The sequence below is a fragment of the Pantherophis guttatus genome, chromosome 1 (genome assembly GCF_059756535.1).
Source record: "Pantherophis guttatus breed Tessera chromosome 1, ASM5975653v1, whole genome shotgun sequence".
NCBI classification, from domain to species: Eukaryota; Metazoa; Chordata; class Lepidosauria; order Squamata; family Colubridae; genus Pantherophis; species Pantherophis guttatus.
The window spans coordinates 152,762,423-152,785,901 of record NC_142063.1 but is presented as its reverse complement, the minus strand read 5'-3'; the positions used below and the strand labels follow the sequence as shown (position 1 = coordinate 152,785,901).

General features: G+C 37.6%; 1 protein-coding gene and 2 long non-coding RNA genes across 4 annotated transcripts in view; 1 reads left to right on the top strand and 2 right to left on the bottom strand.

Annotated features, from left to right (window-relative positions):
- The window catches only part of ERICH2 (glutamate rich 2), a 30,474-nt gene extending 6,995 nt beyond the window's left edge, over positions 1-23,479 (bottom strand). The window contains exons 1-11 of one of the 2 annotated variants that reach the window (XM_034427205.3): positions 23,240-23,479; positions 23,093-23,141; positions 20,688-20,721; positions 17,688-17,724; positions 13,444-13,477; positions 13,157-13,205; positions 10,242-10,278; positions 6,430-6,513; positions 5,704-5,786; positions 981-1,174; positions 74-131 (exon numbers count right to left, since the gene is read on the bottom strand). In XM_034427205.3, the coding sequence (XP_034283096.2) occupies positions 74-131; positions 981-1,174; positions 5,704-5,786; positions 6,430-6,513; positions 10,242-10,278; positions 13,157-13,205; positions 13,444-13,477; positions 17,688-17,724; positions 20,688-20,721; positions 23,093-23,141; positions 23,240-23,304 (724 nt within the window). In that variant the 5' untranslated portion in view covers positions 23,305-23,479. Of the gene's footprint in view, positions 1-73; positions 132-980; positions 1,175-5,703; positions 5,787-6,429; positions 6,518-10,241; positions 10,279-13,156; positions 13,206-13,443; positions 13,478-17,687; positions 17,725-20,687; positions 20,722-23,092; positions 23,142-23,239 lie in introns of both variants that reach the window. The other variant, XM_087882019.1, reaches the window with a different exon arrangement.
- On the bottom strand, positions 1,186-4,156 carry LOC117671335 (uncharacterized). The gene is made up of 3 exons (XR_004592813.3): positions 4,044-4,156; positions 3,167-3,222; positions 1,186-2,284 (listed from the first exon to the last, which is right to left on the bottom strand). It is a non-coding gene; the product is annotated as an uncharacterized LOC117671335 (long non-coding RNA).
- On the top strand, positions 4,374-10,939 carry LOC148116593 (uncharacterized). Its single transcript, XR_015731154.1, has 2 exons — positions 4,374-4,485; positions 10,520-10,939. It is a non-coding gene; the product is annotated as an uncharacterized LOC148116593 (long non-coding RNA).

The following is a 23,479-nucleotide window of genomic DNA, read 5'->3' as shown; positions in this document are numbered from 1 at the left end:
AAAAAAAATGGACAAAATAAAAATGATGAACACTATAAACAACAATACACTACTGACACAATGGTGTACTTACTCATCTGACAAAGCTTCTTTGCAAGATTGTATTTCCGTTCCATTATTGCTTTCAGAAACTAGGAAAGATATTTTAAAATATATAAATTGAAAAAAAAAATTCTAAGCTTATCTGAGAATGTAATAAGTTTTATTGCTTTTAACTGACTTCAAGTTTGTTTTAAATTTTATTTACGGCTGTTCTTGGGAGTGAAACAGTGGAAGCCATGAGCATATCTTAAATAAATAAAACCACAAATAAAATATTGCATCCATAGACTATACTATCGTTACTACTAATCAACAATAGTAATATATAGTCAGTCAATGCATTATCTTATGCTCTTCATTTAATGTAATTATAATTATAATTATAATTCTAAAGAAATTTGGATGAACAAAATGACATAATTCAAAAACTAAAGTGATACCGAAAGATTGAAGATATTGTGCTATTGCATACAACTTTTGGAGTCAGAAGTATTTAAACTTACAATGTCCATATATGTTGTAGCCCTTGTATTCTCTGAAAGAGCTAAAAGCAAAGTGAGAACACAGCCTTTAGGGTAGAAGATAGCATCAGAATGATATCACACCCCGTATCTGCATTAGAGTGGACATGTTACATTTTTATTGCAGGCAGCTCATACTAACATTGTTGAGATGAAAAATATTGTTTTATTTTCGTGCAAAACAAAACTATTTCGCCCATATGTCTCATAACTGTATTCATGGTTATTTTATTTTTTTTATATAAGGTAGATTCTTACTATTTTTTACAATCTTTGTAACAATGGGATTTTTATTTATATGTGGGAAAATAAACCCTATTTTAAGAAATAGCAACTGTATTGAGAAATATGTTTACTTCCTTTGCGTGAAAAGCTAATTCTGTTTCAGTGCTGCTTCAGTTTAGTATATTCTTGTACCTCTCCCATCAATTGTAGTGGTGCAATTCTCTTTTGAGTTTCATTGTCTGTTTGACGAGTGTTGTTTTCGTCATCTGAACTATCTGGTGGCTTTTCATCATCCTTTTTTTTGTCCACACTGTCCTTTTGTGGTTCAGTACAGACTTCATTGTTGACAGTCTTTTCATCAATCTTGGAATTTTTCATTTTTTCATCTAAACAAAATTCAAACTTCCATGAAAAGGATTAAGAAAGGCCTTTGGAATTCTATAGAAACCCTTTACAAATGTTAACACAAACAAAATCACAACGTGATTGGTCCATATTTTTGATATTTGTCATGAAGTTGTCCTCTTTTATAATATTTATATATATGTAAGTCAAATGATTTTAACCACCTGTGCAATAAAATGAATGGCTAGCACTGGATTATTGATCCAATAAAATACATACAGTCAGATATCACAGATATCAATAAATAGCATATTCTTCTGTATTTGTTCTACCTTCTAAGAGGTGGAAGCATGAGAATTATCCTGTCCTCTCTAATAACAACCATGGACTTCATACATAGGTTTGGATTAATAGTTTTTCACAACCAATTGATGTGTAGTCAGTACACACCCAATTGTAGTCAGTAACAGTTCTCTTTAAAAGAAAATTAAGACAGCCAAGTAATTAAAATGTTGAAAGCATATTTCAAGTGAGACAAGACTGATGCAATTAAGCTATTATCTTAGAAAAAGATATCTCAAAAAAATTAATATGGTTGGAGGAGATAAAAATTATCTCCCCCAACAACAGAACAAATTTCCCCAATGAGCATGATTGCCAATACGGACAACTTAAAAAACTTTCAATTTAAAGAATTCTGTGCCTCAGAATCTGATGCTGGCTAAGGGCTTAGCTCTAAAATGAGAATCAGATGAATTCATAAAAGTAGGTCTACTGAGGGAATCTCCTTCAAAAACAGGATACCATATAGAATAACAATATGTGGACAGCATCACTGTGGAGAGATTACTAGAATCCTATTTGTAGGTTCCCTGGAGCAGTTGGCTTATCACTGAGGAAACTGGAATTAAACTGAACTTGCCTCAGATGCAGGAGGACTTTCCCTTAAACATGATCATGAAATTCACTTACTGGAATTTTTATATTCCACTGGACACTGCACTTACATTACAATTATCAATCCTCACAGTATAGTTTTCCTGAGCTTAACATTTATATCAACCTACCCTTCATTTAGTGAGGCTGACTGACATCACGTGCAACCATATGAGTTTAGCTCATAGCAAGGTAACAGGAAGAACTGGGAAGCTCTATGAACATGGAGCAAATTAACTTCAGAAGTCAGAGTTACTTTAGAAAACTATGCAATATTTGACAATTTTTCTATGAATTGTTAATACTTAAGACTAAAATGATGTAATGATGTACAAGACAGTGGCTTCTTTTGTTAGCTCACTCATGGATTGGTTGATGTAGTTTCTTCTCTCAGATGAAAGAAAGTATGTGACACCAAAAATGGCTGCTTCCACAATAGTCTTTTTATCTAAGCTCTTAAACTAAGCCAAGAAGAGTTTTGCTGCCCTTCTTCACACAAAAGAAGTTCACACGGGAAATTCTATCCTTCTAATGATAAATCACACTTTCCTGCTGGATCCCACTGATTCAGATGCAGCTTAAATTAGTAGTGGGCTACCAATAGGATGGCAGCGGTGAGGACATATCCTTCACAGATGCTAAATAGGCAGTTATAAAATTGGGGCAAGAAGTCTATGCCAATTACCCTTTCCTGGTAAAAGAAATTATAAAGGCTTGCTAGTTGATTCATTGAACACTTTTTACGGACTGAAAATTTAAACTTGATAAATTGGCAGCCTACACTACAAACCCACCACTTCATTGCCTTTTGGAATAAGCTATGCTGTGAAAATTTCAGAAAAATAGTAGTAAAAAGCAAAAGAAATTTAAGGTGACAGATAAGAAGAAAAAGAAATGCATAAAAATCTACTTTAACACAAACCATTTAGTATAATACTTTTAGCATCCACTTGTTCTTGTTTTACCATTCATAGTTAAGTAACATGTTCTCGTATTGTGTATACTTTTCACTGACATACTTAACATTCACTTCTATTTAAAAAGGTAGGCAGAAGCATTTTTGCTTCTTTCAACAAACATTAATTCTTTCAACTCACCCATTGCTCTTCTATCACCGTTTGCATGTTTAAAAATACAGCCGTCTATTTCCTATCTAAACATTTTAACATGGTAAAACAAATCAAGTAGAATTAATTGCTCTTCACGTATGTGTAATTTGCAGTAATTCACTCTGTTTTATCTGTCAAACACAACTACCTTATGCTGTCTTGGGATTCTATACCATACAAATATACAAAAAGAGAAGGCGAAAGAGCACAAGGCCAGAAGAAGATGGAAAGAAACATCAAAGGCTCATTATGACAGCATCAAATAATAATGGTTGAGGCAACCAGAAATTGCAAGAATCAGAACTTTGTATCTCCTTCAACATGTGAAGTGGTAAAAGAGGAAATTAAGAAGAACACAACTACCTTGGTCTTTGGTAATTAATTTGAAATCTATAGTCTTCTTGGCATCATTCATTATAATCCACCTAACATTTGTTGGAAAATCATTTGGGTTCTCAATTACGTGACTTCATCTGCATGAAAAAGGACCCATTCATGTCCCCAACCTTTACCATTAGCATGAATTTTTCTTACCCATAACTGCGTTAACCACCCAAAGGACATCACACTTTCTAGCCAATTCCCTACACAATGTTAAACTACTTGGTAGGTATTTCATCTATTCCCACTTCCATCATATACAGATTCTACTGTGTTCAGGAAACAACCTTCCACTCCATTTTCATGCAAAATATTCCACAAGTCTATTCATTTCACCATGCAGACCTTTTTTACTTTCTAACTTGTGTCACTAGCTCAGTGACACAATGCCCAAGAGACAGATGTCATCATAGAAAAGGCAATTCCTTCCCTATTCCCAGTGGAGGTTTGTCCTGTCTTTTCAGAGTTAGGCTATCTCACTTACATCATGTGGCTGTTTAGCTAATTCAGCCTTGTGCTAAATCAGTAACCCATAGAATTAAAACAGTTTTAGAACAACCAGCTGAGCAGTGTAGCTCAACTGCACAATCCTGCAGCTTGCTACCTCCAGCTCTTTGGGGAGAAAACAGGAGAAAGGTGGTAGCAGAGGCAAAGCAGAGGGAAGGGGGAGCATTCATATCAAAATGAAACAGCTGAAAAGCCCTGCTCTGTTGGCCCCCTCTGTTGTCACAATACTTCCAAGCACCCTCAGTAGTCACAATACTTCCAAGCTAATGGCAAAAGCATAATGGCTGTTGCCACGGCCATCAAAGTCATTCACTACACTAACTCTGATATAGCCAAGGATGACCTAAGTCTATCTCATCCATGAACTGAAAACAAGATGAAAGCTACAGCATGGGAAATATGGAGGAAATGATTGCCAGGTATGTTTCTACCATGGTGAAAGGGTGAAAGACTTAGGTATACCATCCTGCAATGTACATTAAGATTCCTTTCGTTTATATTTTTCAAATAACAAAGAAACTAGAAGCAAAGATTGCTTTTAGCTATCTGCATTTATTTAATTAAATAAGAAGTAATAGAGGGGTGTAGAAGGGGTGGGCTGGAGCAGCGATGTTCACCGGAGCTATGCCAGAGCCCTGGCCAGCAGCAGTGTTCACTGGAGCTGATCAGCTGGACAACAGCTGGCTGGATTCAAGATCCACAACGGCAGCAGCGCACAGCTGATCAGCTGGGCACCGGGTGTCTGTAGGTGTCCAAGGCAGAGATAAGATTGGTGTCATCCGTGATGCACAGCTGATCAGCTGGGAGGTAGGGGACTGCAGGTGTCCTGGGGCAGTGGCGCTTGGCTGGTGATCAGATGTGGACGCCTGAGGGGTGGCACCCAGCCAGTGGCAGGAAGGGGCATCCCAGGATGACCACCAGGGAGAGGGAATCACCCAGAAGGAAGGAGGACAAAGAGTGAAGGAAGATGAGAAACAGCAAGGTGGGTGGAGAGAGAAAGAGAGAGAGAGAGAAAGAGAGAGAGAGAGAAAGAGAGAGAGAGAGAGAGAGAGAGAGAGCGTGAAGCCAGCAGGCATTAAATGGGTGAGACAGTGACCAGAGAGGGCACCAGGAGTAGCAGCGGAGACGAGCTCATCCAGGTGGGTGGGCAAGCCAGTGTCCAGAGGAAGTGCCAAACATACCAGCAGATGGCAGAGACAAGCTGATCCCGAGGCTCCACACACCCACAACCCCTCTGTCTTACCAGGGTTCAGCTGAAGCCTGCTGTCCCCCATCCAGAGGCCCCCAGCCTCCAGACAGTGTGGGAAGAACAGCCACCGTAATACCAAATACTATTCATAAGAATCTCCAATCAAATTTGATAGTCATTTTGTGTATTTGTTGCTCAAATGGATACTTTATGAAGGTAAAGAGACTGCACGTATGCAAAATCATGCATGTCCAGAACCATCATTTGTCTGTACTGAAAATACCAAATTTAAAAACTTGGTAAACTGACATGGCCAGAACAATACATAGAGGAAATAAGGCTACGTATGTTGGAAATGCATAGCTGAATTTCGGCTTCTACTCTCCATCCCAAGAACATACAGCCATCCATATTATCTATAAAGCACAAATGCAGACATAAATCTCACCTGCATTTTCAAGGCAGTCATGTGGTCTTACATTCATCTTTGGATTTTTCTTTTTCACAATTCTGGCCGCTAAAGCATTCCGTCTTAGCATTGCATTTTTTCCCCAAACAATAAAAAAGCATAATATTTTTTTTTACAAAAACAAGTTTAGCCAATAGAATAAATACTAAATAAGTCACAACATTTCTTTTTTAAAAAAAACTCTTTCTACATGGTTAGATCAGAATTACTTAATGTTTAGGGCCAAATTAGAAATAACATTAATTGCATTTTACATATAACATGCACATTTTAAAAAAAATGCACATGTGGTGTTACTTAATTTTGTAGAACAAAAAAGCTATTCAGAGTTAATGCTGCATTTCCCTGTCTGTGGATGTATGATCTCAAACTATTATTGCAGCATCATTGTGGGGTGGTACCTCTATCCTCACACCAATTGGCATAAAGACCAATACAATTACAGAGGTCTTTTCACATGATTATTTTGTTCTACACTGCTAGCTGTCACAATGGCAATAGACATTCATGAGGCAGCACTTCCCTCACATGTATAAGATTTTTTAAAAAATCCTATTCTACAATGTTTCAAGAGCAGGCTATAAAAACTTGTTGAGATCTACAAAGTTGGGTAGCTGAACAACAGTTAACTGTTAAAAAAGCTTGATGTCAGCAATTTGTTCTTATAATAGAATTAATTAACAACTCAACTGAAGTGAGACTCACTTTTCTAATGATTTAGCTGTACATAACAAGATCTGCTTTGACGGAGTGTAAGGTCTGCTTGTAGGTTCATTTCCACATCCCATGCTACCTTGGTTAAAAATTTAAAAAATATATTATTGCAAAAAGTTTTAAATATCAGTGACGGAGTAATGATTCTACTAAAATATAATTTTAAACAGCTGCTATAACTTTTTATTTTTGCTTTCTTGTATTGCATCTTTTCAAGCTTAGGGTAAAAAGTTGATTTTGGCACAATGATAAGACAAACAGAAGACGGACATAAAATAATTGGTGAACTATGGAGCAATTCATACATTTTCCAAAATAATAACCAACTGTATAATATATCTCTACAGAGAATAAATATATTATTTTGATACTTCAGTTATTCGTCTCTTAAATTTAAATAACTTAAGAGAGTGACCAATAAAACATTATTGAGTCAAGTTCAACTCTGGGTAACTACATAAACATATCTACACAGTTTTCTTGGAAACAGTACTGAAATGGTTTGCTACCCCACCTTTTTTCTCGAATACTGTTAAATGTCCTATTTTATAGCCCTGGTATTCCAACATGAGTAAATATATTAATATCGTGTTAATTGTATAATAGTTCCCTAATTTTAAATATAATCTTTCTAAAATAATTCTGTAGTACAACTTAGTTATTGTTCAATATTTTTTAGCTGTAAGTTTTCACTGTAATAAGTTTTTACAATGTTTACATCATTTATTCAATATAGTTTATGGATAGTTTAGTACATATTGAAGTTGGAAATAATCCAGTACTATACAGAAAACCTTTCTGGGATTATCTAAGGTAGTTCTCAGACTCTGAAACTCCCATCAAAGGAGTCCATGCAAATTCTCATTTTAATACCCTTTCTCAGAAGGTAAAGCTGTTCATACTCAGAGAAACTTTTTAATTATAACATTTCCGTTTTACTGAAATGAATTTAACTGAGAGTATATCTACTTTTAGTGTCTTAATTTTATTGATGTGCTTTTGATTGTTTTTAACACTTCAATTATAAAATTTTATCTTATACAGTGTTATTATAAGTTCGAGCACCTTTGGCATTGGAAAGTCAGAAATACACTGAATACATATTATATGTGTGTGTGTGTGTGAAATTAAAAAATATTCAATCTTATTTTGATCTATTTAAAAGCTTTTGTGTTTCTTTTATGAAACATATACTCAGACATACATATAGCATTCTATTTTCATATTCTTTTCATATCGATACCTGAAAATTATGATTTTTAAACTTAATTCAGTGGAGTTAAAAAAAATTCCATATAATGAATTATATCTTATAGGTTCAAGGAACTGAATGATTATAGCTGTTAGCTCTAATGGATACACCGGTGTGATGTAGAGCCTACTAAAACATATTATTTCCAATACAAGCAGTACAGAGCCCCATATCAGCACACACACTCTTGTGTATGTCTAATGCAGAGGAAATGCTCAGTGACCAAATTTTACGTGTTTAATTATCAAGATTACCACCCTGTAATATATTTGCCTGAGGTCAAATGGGACTTATTTCTTCTGAACAAAACATATAGACTGCAAAGCAAATATGCTGCTATAGATGCTGTTAATTATCCTTAACAGGAAATTGTACTTTTTAAAGGCAGGGAAAAAAAAATCACACTAGCATCAGAAAGCTAGGATGGGACAGGAAGTTATCCCACAGAGCAACCTACTCAAATTAAACAAGAATGCGTTACAGGTAGTCCTTGATTTATGACCACAATTGAGCCCAAGATTTCTGTTGCTAAGTGAGAAAGTTGTGAATTTCGCCCAATTTTACCATTTTTCTTGCCACTGTTGTTAAATGAATCATTGCAGTTATTAAGTTAACTTATCCAGGTTTGGAAGCACTGCTGTAACTCTACAAACAGGTCGTGACTGCAATAGCATAATCGACCGTTTACAGCACGGGCACCCACAGAATCTCGTAGTTTCACCAAATTGACAAAAAACGGTACTGCACTGCAAGCTCCATCCTTTACATTTGCACAGGTGACATCCCAATGCATGTAGAAAAACAGGGCTTGCACTGAGATGGTGCATGGATGTTTTGCTCATTCTGCCCTCCTTTGCACCACTTCTGCAGAAGCTGCTGGCTTATATAAATATCGCAAGGAACCCATCTTGGCAAGCGAAAGGAAGTTCTCAGGCAATCTTCTTCCAGAAGAGCCTTTTATTCCTTGTAGATAAAAAGTCACCTAGCCTGACTAGGTGGCTCAGTGGCTAAGACACTGAGCTTGTTGATAAGAAAGGTCGGCAGTTCGGCATTTCGAATCCCTAGTACAGGTCTTCTGCATGAGCAGGGGGTTGGACTAGATGACCTCCAAGGTCCCTTCCAACTTTGTTACTGTTACAGGACGGAAAGAGTGGGTGATGCTGGCCCTTGCCTGACTCCAGCAAGTTCAACTGTGTTATGCCGCTCTTCAGTTACCTCTGGCAGCCTAGCATGTGTTTCTGCTATTGTAAGTTTTTAGAAGAAGAAAAAAAATGAAGAGATACTGGGAACGATAGGCCACAAGAACTCAAATATGTCACCACAGGAAAACTGAACTTCAGTGTCTTAGCCACAATCATGGGAATGGAAAATGAGAAAAGTTCTGAATTATTTACCGAATGCTTAATTTTGCCCTTATAAATAACAAGGTCAAAGAAAATTTTAGCACAGGCTCTAAGGATACTGTGAGAGAATCAAAGCAAAGCAAAGCAAACTCTAGAAGGTTTAACTGTTCCGGGATCATAACCTCGGCATAATGATAACAAGCATTGTACACAGGTGAAATGCAGAAAAGATAGCACTTTGGGAAATTAATGGAATAAGAATCAGTTTATGAATATTTTCATAAAAATTATACCCAGTTGGATGTTATGGTGGTAGTGGTGATAAAGTTTTGGTGGGAGTGGTGAGAACTGAGTGGAGCTTGGTTTCTTTACTTTATTAAGAATAAACTAAATGCAATTGAAAAGCCCATTCCTCATTTTTACCCTTTATTTACATTTACAGCACACCTGCATTGGACCCAAGATTGATGTGAAAAGTTAGAAAAGTCACTGGAACCAAATATATTTTCTACGAATATTTGGAATCAGCACAGATACATGCTTTCGACAAATCTGTATTAAACAAATTAAGTGCTCCCAAACTTTTTGAGCCAACAGGTGGCTTTGAAATTTTGCAACGTATCGTAGGTAGCAAAAAAAAAGTGGCTGCCATGGGGGTCTTTGTCCAATCACCAAGTCCCATTAGACACCCCTAACCCCCAGTTTATCCTTAACATTTTTCTTCTTCTTCTCAGCAGAGTGGTCATAATCTATAAAGCTAGATCTAAAGGGCTTTTTATTGCCTAAGAACTTCTTTGGGATCCGTCTGTATTCTTGTCAATGCAGATTAGTCTAAGAGTACTTTGCTTTGTACCCTGCCTGCTTCCTTTTTGTTTAAAACTAAAACAATTTAAATATTTAAAAAGTAGAAGGGGATGGCAGCTTGGCAGGCAATAAGGGCAGTGTCTGTAAGCACACTGGGATTCACAGGAATCCTGCTGGCAATTCCAGCCTATGTTTTATCTATATACTATACACCGATTGTGAATCAGTATTAGTTCTTCCAATTGTGATTTCAATCCTATTTGTATTTACTTGAAAGAGTGAGATTTATTTCTAAACTATACGCAAACATACACAAAATTATGACATTGTTACCAATCTATATATTAACAAGGTATGATGTTAAACTATAAGAAATATACCAGCCACATAATGTGACTCCTTACCGTGGGACTGTTTGAATTGGTTCAATAACTACTTCCTCTATAAATAGAAACAGAAAACCATAGTTTGTTTGATGTAGGGTCAATTTATTAATCATAATTTTTCTCTTAAAATGGAAAGCACAGAATGATAACAATGCCCACAATAAATGTAACATATATTTGCTAGACTTTCCTTAAATTCTTTGAGTGAGGGGGTTTTCTGTGGCCTCTAAAAACAGCTGTCATGGGTCTCCTATTCAAGAACTTCCATTTGACCTGACTATTTTGGATCACTTTAGATTTGCTGCCAACTGTTCCTTGCTAGGAAATGTTGCATTGAGAGTGGTGGCCAGGCAACTCCAGCAATTAAAGGAAACAGCTTATTTGAAACCGTTGCAATCAAAGCCAAAACACAGCTGAAAAACTCAACTGGTCAGTTTTGGATGACTTATGGAAAAACTGTTCAAAAAATGCAATCCTATTCCTTCATTTTGCAACATCTTTTGGTATTATCACTCATGGTATCTTCTTGGACCACTTCCAAGGCAGTGAGGAGGGAAGGACCGATTTGCAAGGTCTCTCTTCCGTCCTGAAGGGGCAGGTCCAGTCAAGCAGAGAGGAGAAAGAATGATTCTGCTCAGACATCTAAATATGGAATCCTTCATGGTTCTCTCCTCTTCCTATTTCTCTTTTAAAATCTCTCTTTAAGATCCCTTTAACATTTGGGGGAAATCATCTATTGTCATAGGGTTCAGTATCATCAAAATAATCTTGGACCTAGGCCAAACAAGCAACAGTGCTGACCAGTGCTTGGAGGCTATAAGGGTCTGGATGGGGAGGAACAGATTCAGACTAAATCCCTCCAAGACAGAGTGATCTTAGGTTTATGGATCTAGTGATGCTAGAGAAATACCATCTTGACTCTGAAAAGGACTGTGCTGTCCCATTCAGAATTGGCTTGCAATTTTGCCATCCTCCTAGACCAGGGGTGTCAAACTCAAGGCCCGGGGGCCAGATCTGGCCCACGGGGTGCTTAGATCTGGCCCATGTGGCCACCCTGAAAACAGCAAAGGCCCCGTGGTGCCTCTGCCAGCAAAAATGGAGCTTGGGAGGGCCGCAGGCAGCCCCCCCAAGCTCCGTTTTCCCTGCCAGAGGATTGCAGGAAGCCACTGCAGCCAAAAATGGAGCTCGGGAGCCTGTTTTCGCTGGCAGAGCACTTGGGCCACCACAGGTGCCCCCGACACGAAATGAGGTCAAGCTGGCCACCCCACTCTGGCCACATCCACCCTGCCCACCCCTCCGAGGTCAAACACAACCCTGATGCAGCCCTCAATGAAATTGAGCTTGACATCCCTGTCCTAGAGTCCCAATTTCTATTCAATAAGGAAGTGGCAGCTGTGGCCAGGAAGCAGCCATTTCTGGATCTGAAGGCCTTGTTCAGTCAAGGTCTATTCACCTCCTGGTTGGATTTTTGTAATATGCTGTATGTGGGCTGCCCTTGAAAAACATTTGGAAGCTACAGTTGGTATAGAATGTGCTGGCCTAGGCAATGATGGGTGTATCCTGGAAACCTAAGTCACCCTGCTCCTTTGAGAAACGTGCTGGTTGCCAGTTGGCTTTCAGACACAATTCAAGGTAGTGATTCCTATGATGGAATGTAGTAGGCTGGATCACAGGAGGAAGGAGTGCGTTCCAGAGGAATAAGAGGCAGGTCAGTCCAGATATAATCTGTGAGACAAAGAGGGTGCAGACAGCCCTTCCCTAATAGTTTCTCAAAAATGTACAGTAAATACAGATAGTAAAGTGCTTCAATTTGGCAAGATTCTGTCTATAGTTGTGGAACAAGAAAGAACTCAGCTAGAAAGAGTTACCACATATCCTGCCTCTATTGTTTCTGCTCCAAGCCTGTGATCAATGGTGTTGCCCTGACAGGTCAGCAGGACACTCATGCTAAGCAATTCAGTTGATTTTCTCTCTAGTTCCGACATCTTCCATTTTCAACAAACAGGAATTGTATCCACCTGTCAGGGTTATGCAGTACTATTGGAAAATTGATTTCAGGATTCTATCTGGGCTTCTCTAGGTTGGTTGATTTGCCTCTCTTCAGCCTCCATTTGGGCATCTCCCAAATTTTTCTGAATGTGAAATAAAAGAAATCTACAGGACAGAAATAGCTCTGGAAAAGCAGATATGTCAACATAGTGCAGTTAACTGGACCATATACAGCAGGATAATTAAAACAGATTAATTTCTGAGCAATCTTCCTTTTTACTTCATGGAAGAAGTGAAAAACTAATTGAAACTGACAAATATAGGGAAACCTGCACCAAAAAAATTACAAAAACCCAAGTCAACATCTCTCATTTTCCAAACATTGTAATGAGGAAAAATATGAGTGTTACTTTTAAAGATAAAAACACGTTTTCAAATCTTTAAAGCAAAACAGCACAAACATCCTTTTCTTTTTTCCTGAATAAAATAGCTGAGTTTTCCTTTCAAGTCTGGACAGTAGTTGGTATCAATAATAAGAGGGGTTGGGGGAGGTGATAGGTAGAAAAAAGAACTTAAGAACAAAGTGCTTATGGAGAGAGCAAACACCACCTGGACAGAAATGGCTGACTAGTGTTCTGAGGGGAGGGAGGAGGTGTGCTTTTAACAATCTTTCTGCTCACACTGATAACAAGTCAGTTGATCTTACCACAATGATGACTGTGACAAAGTATTATAGCCTTTCACACCTTGAAGCAATAATAGGATTAAGCAGAAGACGACTAATCCAATATAGTTAACAATGCCTTAAACCAGATTCATTCAAGAGCTAGAGACTTGATGTGGATATGTCCAGAGGCCAGGAGGGGAAAATGGTGCATTATCCTTAAAATGTTAGTGGGGACATGGCCCAATGGGTTCTAGTTATGATATCATGTACTATTTACCTTCTGGACCAAACACATGCAATCTTCCATTATGTTTATTCTTTTGTTCCTGCAATACAGACAAAGTAAGAATTGCTATTTTACTCGGTCTTTAGATTCTTCACCATGAGTGCTCTTATTAGAATAACTTCCAAAAAAATATGATAACACAGTACAGAATGTGATTCTTGATTATAGTTATGTATATTCAATGGATTAACTGATGTTTTCATTAAAACTAATAAATGTCAACATACACGTTCCTTTCAAAGATAAACTTATAGTAAAATCCAGATAAATATTTTTACCTTCATTGCATCTGTCCTTCCCAAACTACTATGCCTAGTATAAGATAAAATAATTTATACAATGAGTATATGCAGCATGGCATAGTGCAATGCAAATAATGCTTTGAAATAAACTGCTCTCTGTTTTCTGAGGACCACTAAATCTTGAAGTGGTTCACACATTGTGCTACAATATAGCTTTCTTAAGGGTTTTTTAAAAAAATCATAACTGGCAGAGTTTATACAATTCACCTTGCTATAAGCCACAGTTTATAAATCACAAAGATTAAGTTCATAGAACATAGCGTGCCAAAAAATATTCCAAGCTTGGTGTATATTTACAAATCCAATCTGGGGTAATGGTTAAGGCAACAGGGTAGAAATCAGGAGACTGTGAGTTCTAGTCCCACTCTAGACACAAAGCCATGTAGGTGCCCATCACTCTCTCTCAGATGGAGAAAATTGTAGCGACTTGTCCAAGTAATAACCAAGAGTCAGGACTGACTCAAAGGCACAATATAATAATATACAAATGGAAGATGTTTTAGTGATCTTCAGTGCAGATGCTACATCATTCAGAAGAAACATTGCCAGCAATCCTTATACAAGGAGATACAGAAGTCCTTACAATATTCTTGACACACAAAGAAACCATAACACAGTATGTAAGCAGCAGAAAATATCTACCTACTACTTATCTTTCAATCACTGCTGTGACAGAGTATACATTAGTAATCAGCCTGGCAATCTAGTAAGGTATTAGACTGCTCCTGCAAGAATAGGAATGCTCTCTGGTTTAATCTTCCCTCTGAAAACTACCAGGTACAGTTTAGTTAGTAAAATGATTACAGGACCCCAGCCCAAAACTATTTGGTGGCTTTCCTGTTTTCACCTAACCATCATCTCAGCACATCCCTTTTGTCCTTTCCATGAAACTTCTATTTTAAGATTATTGTGTCACACTGCATCTCTCCATTCCATCTATTTATGGAAAGCAGTTCCAATGTCTGACCTTTAATGAATTTCCAACTTCCTGATTTCACTCCTAATGCAAGTTGAAGCCACTTAGCACCACAGGTCTGTGGGTCTCCATCACCAACCCAGCAATGGGGTCAAACATATTAGGCATGGATGTTGCTCTATAGCAGGAAGGGGTAATACGGCAACAATAGCAGAAGCAGCAGCTGCATCTTGCCTTATAGCCCAACTTCAGAAACAAAGCCTAGTTTAACTCAGTTAATCTGCATAATAGTATTGCTGGTTGCCAAAAGAATCTCTCACATTTTAATTGTCATCCCCATTCCCACCAAGTCACCGATGGGAACACTTCAAACTTTCTTCCTTGTTCGTTCCGGATTCAGTTAATTCATTCCAGGTAAAAGTCCCTAGCCTGATTATGGCTTTAAAAGTCAAACCAATACTTAAATTTGCACACTAGGCTTGTAGAAGCTAATACAGATAGTTCAATACCATTCTGTTGTGACCCCTTAATCTTGGACCTAGTCACAGTATTTTGCATCACTTGCAAAAGACATTTTTCAAGAGTAGCTCCACATAAAATATGCTATAGTAGGCAATCCAGGATGTAGTCAAGGGAAGAAACCCTAAGCATGAAAAAAATCAGAAAGGAATGGATGGCATACTGGCTACAATTATGCAAATACATTCCTTGCTACAGTCACCACCTCTGAATCTTGCAACAGCAGAGATTCATAAGAGATTCTCCTTTATCTGGCCATTATTTAAATTAGCCATTAGTGTACTGATTGCTTCTTTGGAATTAGTTAGGAGGAATCAGTGGACCTGGGTGTTATCAGCATACTGATGACCCCCTTTCTAAAGTTCCAAATAAGTGTCCTTGTGGTTTTACGTACATTTTAAAGAATTGGGGAACCAATAGAATCCTACGGAGGGGGGGGGCATGAGTCAGTAGCCCAAGTATTACATAGTAGTCTCCCAGAATTATCTTCTGGACATGTCCAAGGAATAGGACCATAATCACTGCAAACACAGCATTCTGCAAAGAATTGTTCCTAGGGCTAGTTCCAAGCCCACCAGATCATCCAGAGAAATACAATGGTTAGACTACCAAAATATCCAATAAACTATCATCCATCAAGACCAAATGTTTCAGCTGACATATGACCAAATATCATGTGTCAGCTGAAACTCAGGTTGTCTTGTCTAATCAATATAATTAAAATCTTAAAACCAAGGACTATATACTTAAAGGTACTTAAAACCAAGGACTGTGACTCAGCAACTACAGCTAGCCAATCACACAACCTGAAATCAGATCAGGACTCAGTATTTAAAGTCCAGTGCTCCACAGACAAGCACAATCCAAAGCCTATTGAAGATGACTCCTTGAATGGGGACGAAATGTTTGCAGCCAAATTGCCAAGCTCGGAGCTCAAACCAATAACATAACTACCAATCCGAGCTACTAATATTCAGACATTTCAATAATTAAAATCATCTGGTACTGAAAAGAAACTTTTTCAATCAAAAACACTTTCATTCAACCTTACTCAGAAATGTAATACTTGAGACTGGTCTATATTACAGATATCTCCTGGCCCAAGGGAGGGCTTTTTTTAAAAAGAAGTTATTATCACAGCTTCTTTTAAACAGGTAGGAACACATCCTACCTTCAGGAAAGCACTACAAATCTTCCCTAACTGTCTGGGACAATCTCATCTTGAGGGGCCCTTGGTGCTCTCTGAGCTTGCTTGTTTTCTTGCAGACATTTCATTACCCCAACTAGTGTGGGTGGGGGCCCAAACCATCCCCACCCATGCAGACAGGCAAGAAACCAGAATATAAACTGACAGCAAACAGCACTCCTTACTAGCACTGATGATGTTACCTAGTTGGGGTAATGAAATGTCTGGAACAAGCAAGCTCAGAGAGCACCAAAGACCCCTCATTTCAACCCTGAGCTACAAATATTCTCCTTTATTGGTACATTCTTATTTTGAAAGATCTTATCAATCAAAATGGACGAGAGTTAGACAGAGTTTCTGATCAGAAAACAGAACTCCTATAGACTATGGACCTATCACCTTCTTCTGTCTGTCTGTCTGTCTGTCTGTCAGTCTGTCTGTCTGTCTGTCTGTCTGTCCCTCCCTCCCTTCTTCCCGCTACATCCAAAGCAGTCTGGCAGGCAATGCTGGGAGAAATCAACTCCCTCTTTTTCATTTGGCCAGATCTTTGTAATGCCAAAGCAGTACTTTCCTCAGGATGAACTCCTAGAAAACAATGTTTGTCAGTAATTGACTTAGCATTTTAACATTTAATTTGGAAGGCCCACCTTTCCAATCGCATTGATTCCCTTAGTTAGACTCCAGTCTGAAAAAAATAGGGAGCCAAACAGCAGCCTCTTTTCTTTGCAATACCTAGGTTGTAGCATTCAATCATTATCTCCCCCTGCTGGCTATTATCCCAATATTTACATACACCATTCCCCATTATATTTATATCATTATATTTAGCTCCGTTAATGTAAAAAAACCCTATTCCTCAGCTTCCTCTCTTAAATACCACAGGACCTATTTTTCCCATACGAATGGAGAAAGATTATAGTAACTCCCAGAATATATACGTTCTAAAATTACACATCATTCTAAGCACCAAACTGATAATTTTATATGCATTTTAAATTTATTATAGTGTCTACTCAGTTAAATTTGAATGTGTGGTACTGTACTAGCCTCATTTCCAATTTTAAGAGTGTCCATAAAATTGCCAGTAATTAATTTCAACCAGCTCCTCCTTTCCTCAGGATGAGAAGAAACTTCCAGAATTCAGAAACTTGCACATTGTTTACAATATTTGGATTGGCCTCATAAGCCATTGTTCTAACTGTAAACTTTTCCCATACCTAAAACAGATACTTTCTGCTTCCTTCATTTTTAAGAAAAACAGCTTTGGGACAGCATAATAGATGAAAATAGAAAGTGGGAGGTGATGAAGCACTTCCTCCGGTTTCTTTACCAAAGTTGCATTTCCCTTTGAAGAATTTTGTGGAAGGAAGTGAGAAGAGGCTGTTGCACCATCTGTGTGCAATGTACAGTTAGGTTCTTAGTCTAGAGCTATTTTTTTCATTTAAGCTCCATTTATTTGGTCAAATTTAATTCCAAATAGGGATTAATTATTAAAAATTGTTACTATTTTATCAGGAAGAGAAACCTGAGAAGACCAAAAGATCTTCCATTCTCAGAATGCTTAAACTTCCCCAGAGCAAAAATTTATTTCTTCCTTACCTTGACAAAGGCAAACAAGTTTCTAAGATAAACCCATCTTTAAAAAAAAACACAGAAAAATATCATGTATATTCAATCAATGCCTTCAAACCTCACCTGCTTTAGTGTATAAAGAAGGTCAATAAATACAATAAAAGACGTTTTCAAGTTATATATAAAATAAAACTTGAAAAAATAGTAATCATGTAATAAATCAAATTGGATGAATTGATTCATACAAAATAAGGGTAATGACTTTAAATATTTGGGAACCAGATAGGTATGCTAGGGCTATCAGATCAGGAATATAAAAATTAGGATGACCACAAGATAGCAACAAACAATTAGAATTTTCCTTTTTTCTGCATCAATCTAAAGGTTATTTGGATTTTTGCAGCTCAGATAAAGTCTTAGCTATACTGATAAAATTTAAAGAAAAATTACAAATAAAAATAAACATATCTGACAAAGAATCATACTCAGTATCTTTTACTAATGTTGAGGAGTAAGTGAAAATATGAAATAGTCTATTTATAAAATCATATTGTATACTTTATCAATTTAAATGTATATTAATATACGTAAATATTTAAGCCGAAATACACACACATACACATATACACTTTGCTGTTAAAGGTTGAGAATATATAATATTTTGATATATGACCCTTTTGTTATTTTTTTTGTACAAAAAGTTAGCAAAATGGGCTTTTATCAAACAAGGTAATAGTTTCTCGCTTGTACTGAAAGCAACAGATATTCAGAAATTACAGTTATCACCAATACCATCATTTTAATTAGAAAAAAAATCCTCTCAATTTCCTAATGCAGGGACTTATGGGATCAAAAATGTCCTCAATCACACTATTACTGTCACCATCTTGACTTTTGTGCAGCTGCCCTCATGGAGCACAACCTGCTCTATATGCAGAAAGAAGATCTCAAATCCAATGCCTGGCATCTCTTGGATACAGTGAAGAAAAACTCTCACCTTAAAGAGAATTGTATCACTTTGTAAAAAGAATAAAAAATCAGGCATGCCAATTATTAGGAAAAGCAATCCATATTGAGGCAAAACCTTTCTTGCAGTATGTAAGGTTTTGAGTGTTCAGTATCTCTTCATGATAACAACATGACAATAAAAAATCCAGAAAAAAGGGGGGGCGGGAATGGGGTTGATGCTTGAGTCATATTTGTAACAAATTATAGTCTTAAATAGTACAATGGCATATCCAAGCATGCTCATTATGTTTTATTGTGTATGGAAATTCTATTTAATTGTACCAGGAATCTCCTAAAGCAGGGCTGTCAAACTTGCAGCCTGCTGGCCAGATGTGTCACGCGCTGGCTGCACCCATGCCCTGTTTATCAAAGGGGGAAAAAGTCCCGATATATCATGTGACGCCGCCATGACATCGCGAGTTTGACACCCCTGTCCTAAAGCTTCCAATATAGTAATTTCTAAACTGTTGCCTATGGACCACAATTTGGCAGATGGGGGCTCACCAGGTACTCTGTCACAGCCTCTCAATGTTCATTGGCCAGAGTATGTTTACACTTCTACCAGCCACTGGGTTTGTGCCCCATCAGACTACACCCGTGATGGCGAACCTGTGGCACACGTGCCACAGGTGGCATGTGTAGCTATATCGGTGGACACGTGAGCTCAGCTCCGGCACACATATGCACGCCAGCCAGCTGATTTTGGGTCTTCTGGGCCCACCGGAAGTAGGGAAATAGGCCGTTTTCTGCCTCCGGAGGGCTTCGGGGGGGGGGAGGCTGTTTTTGTCCCCCACAAGCTCCTAGAAATGTTCTTGTGCCTGGGGAGAGGAAAAACGGGCCTACCAGGCCCACAAGGCCATCACATTCCAGGAGTGGGGGGGGAGAGGGCGTGCAACCCCCTCCCCAGCCCCGATCCTGGCACGCGATGGCAAAAAGCTTAGCCATCACTGGACTACACCCATTCAGTGCCTTAAATCTCTGCCTGACTGCATTCATTGCTGGTTTAGTTGTCAGACTAAAGCCTTCCTCTACAACAGCCCTGCTCCCTAACTTTCCTGCTAATCAGCTGGCTAGAGTCTGCTGCCCTCTGTCCTCCCACTTCCCCATATTCACTGAAGGTCAGATAGCTGGATTCAAGCCAAGTCCTGCCTCAGCGCCACCTTCCCTGCATTCAATACCAGTCAACTGGTTCACAAAAGTCATGGCTGACAACTGATATATTGAAGCACACAAGTAACAATATATGATATCGGTGAGAAATGTTTGTTTAATGATCCATGAGTGCAGAAAGTTTGAGACACAGTGCTAGAAAGAAGAAACAAGCAAGTAATTATGGTTGTCTTTCATTTTTTGGAAATAAACATCTGCTATGCAGTAGTCAAAAAGTCATTCCATCTTTTCTGAAATGTGGGATTGATACACAGTACTGTATGAGGCAACTTGCATATACCCAATATCCTAATCTCAAATCTTTTCTTAATTTCTCGCCTGGGGGATTTTAAGCAATAGATTCAAATCAGCATCTACTTTAGAAACCCAGAAAGTATAATTCTGTCTCACAATTTCTATTATGAACCATTTAACATCATGCTGATACATAAACGTTGGGAAACTGTATATAAAATATTGGCTATATTCCATTTTTAGATGGAGAAATTTAGGAGCTCTCTGTGATTTAAGCCACAACACAGGATATGAGGCTCATGTCTAAGAGAAGGAGGAGGAAGAGAATTAGACATTTGCTTTGCACATGTTTGCTCTGAACAGCACTACTGTAGAGAGACAAAAATGTCAACTTTATAATTTACAGGTTAACAAGGTTGCACATCTGTCAATAATTTTTCTTATACTACAATTTTATGCAAGCTAACTCAGAACTAAGAATGACTTAGTTCAAGGCACATATTCTTCAGAATGGGATTGAATTTAAAGAGCATTTATATTTTTGATATAAAATCTAAAATGTAAAGACATCCAAGAAAATGTTACAATACAAAATATCATGTTTTAAATAAATACCTTCAGGAGCGATCACTTCCATCATTCCAGAAACCTGAATGAGTGTAAAATAAAAATTCAAATATTTCTAAGTCATTTCTGAAAACAAGTTTCATATGTGTATAGTTTAGGAAACCTGGTCTGTACCAGTGGATTGTTGCTACAATCTCTTGACAATATTATAGAGTCCTTCTCTATTACTACTACCATTTCTTCCTACTACCATCATCTACTACCATTTTACTACCATGATCTCATTCTATTACAACTTTTTTCTTCTTCTTGATGTTAATATTGTTCCATTAATATTGAATATATTTATTAAATATACTTTTATACTTTAAATGTTAATAAATAAAATACATATATGTAAAACTACGTAATCTTACACACATTCAGAATATTACTTAATATTCCTATTCACAATAATCATTATAAACTCTGGCATTAAATATATACATATGGTACATATTTTTAAAAAAGCATATTGTAATAAGTTCAATGTTTGCAAAAAAACAACAACTCTTTGCAAGCATGTGAAGTCTCTTTTCTATCTACCTTCTTTTACACTGTATGACCATGGAACATATGTTGTCTTTTCAAATTTCATAATCCACAAAGCACATGTAGAGGCTACATTTTCAGTAATTTAATTCAATTGAACCAAGTACAGTAAACTGATGGTGCATTATTGTTTATAACCTAAACTGGCATGAGACTAATGTCATGTAATCAAATGGGAAGACTGGGATTGACATTGCATTATTGTGCTCTGTAAACTTTAAGTAGGCCAATAGAAAATCCCTAAACAATCATTGCTTTTGCAAATGTTGTAAAAAGCTTACTAAGCCAGGTAACTAAGATGTAAGGAAGTAACTCAATTTGCTTTAACTTATTTTTGGACACAGCATTGTGATTTGTAGTTTATAAACATAAATTATGCAGCTTTAATCTAGCTTTAATTATTATGACACAAAATGTGTCAACTAAACTAATATAGAAATAGAAGCAGCAAAAAAACAATTTTAATGAATACAGAATCTCCAACATTAAAGGGTAAAAAAAGATCATTCTAGGATCAACCTACTATCACAATACTTCAATGTGTCGGGGATATTCTTCAGCAAGTCACCCTCCAACCTTGCATTCAAAGTCAAAACATTCCCATTAATAGTTATTGTATGACCTTCTCTATATAATTGTTATATCGATTATCCATAGACTAGTCGTAGCCTTCATCTCTTGGGACTAGATAATCAGATTTACATAAATATAATTTTGTGTATAATTATGTATCATATGTGCAACTGCTGCTATCTCTGCAGAACACCAGAACTTCTGCAAATCACTGTATTCATGATCTGAAATTCATTTAATCCAGTAAACTGCATTTAGCAGGTCTGGCTTGAGTTCAAATCAGAATAAACCAATCTGAGTGCTTTGTAGATCTGACCAATGCTTGACAATACTCATGTGCCCCTTCCCCCCAGGCAATTCTTGCATGTACTGGGAAAGAATAAGATTTTACCATAAAATGATATAGATTATTTTTAAAAAATCAGTGCATCAATGCTTGGTATTGTTGCCTTGATGGGGCAGAAGCACTGCTTTGTATCTGTTATTTTACCTTAACAGAAAATCTCTAAAATACACTGAAAAGCAATTAAAACTTTAATATTTCCAACATATTGATTGTAAATAGTACACAGGGATAAAAAGATAAACATTGTAATTAATTCCTATTTCTCAGTCTCACATACTAAAACACACATGGCTTTGATACTATTGCTTCTTCTATCATCCTCACTTTTTAATTGATTTTATTCACAGCTCCACCTGTAAATTTTAGACACTATAAAATACTTCCCTATGGAGAATGCAGCTCCTCAAACACCATCCCACTTAAACTCACCCTATTAATAAACCAGGTTTATTGGTATAAACCAGTTTTGTCTAGGACACCAACTTGTGGATTTGTTTCATAATTTGAGCCTATTGTTTCTTTGGGGTTACTGTAGGACAGAGAGAAAATTATCTGAAGACAGATGAAGGCTTCCCCAGTGTGGCTTAGCTAGAGAGAGACTGTACCTGTGGGATTCTGAATGTTTTGTGAAATTTAGACATACCTGCACTCTTTTTGGAGTGTATGACTGTATGGCCTTGTGGATGTCCAGAGCTTTTGTGGCGGGCCATAACTTGAAAGGTCAAGTATGATCAAAGATGAGAAAGAAAGAAAGAAAGGAAGAAAAAAAAGAGAGAGAGAGAGAGAGAGGAAGGAAGGAAGGAAGGAAGGATGGATGGAAGGAAGGAAGAAGGAAGGAAAGAAAGAAAGAAAGAAAGAAAGAAAGAAAGAAAGAAAGAAAGAAAGAAAGAAAGAAAGAAAGAAAGAAAGAAAGAAAGAAAGAAAGAAAGATCGAGTTTCCTACCTTAGAAGCCCCTGGCCTAGGCATTCCTTGCCCCACAAGAACATTTAACCTGGATGAGAAAAGAAGGGAAGGAGGATTAGGGTCTCCTCATTCACACGTGTTCCTCGACCTTGCTCGGAAAAGTATCCTAGAGCACCTATCTCACACCTATTCATGGTGTGACTCGGCTGCCCGCGAGGCAAGACGGTCAACTCCGGAGTTGCTCCCTGCATAATGCCCGAGAGCTTCGAGCGGGCTCGGGCGGCCACCGCGTTGCCATAGCAACAGAACGCTCCGGGCCCTCTGCGAGCCTACCGCAAAAGGAGGCCGACGGGGAACTTCGAGCTGAGACGGGAACGTTCCCACCTCCTCCTCTTCCTCCTCCTCCTCCTCCGTGCGCTCGGAGAA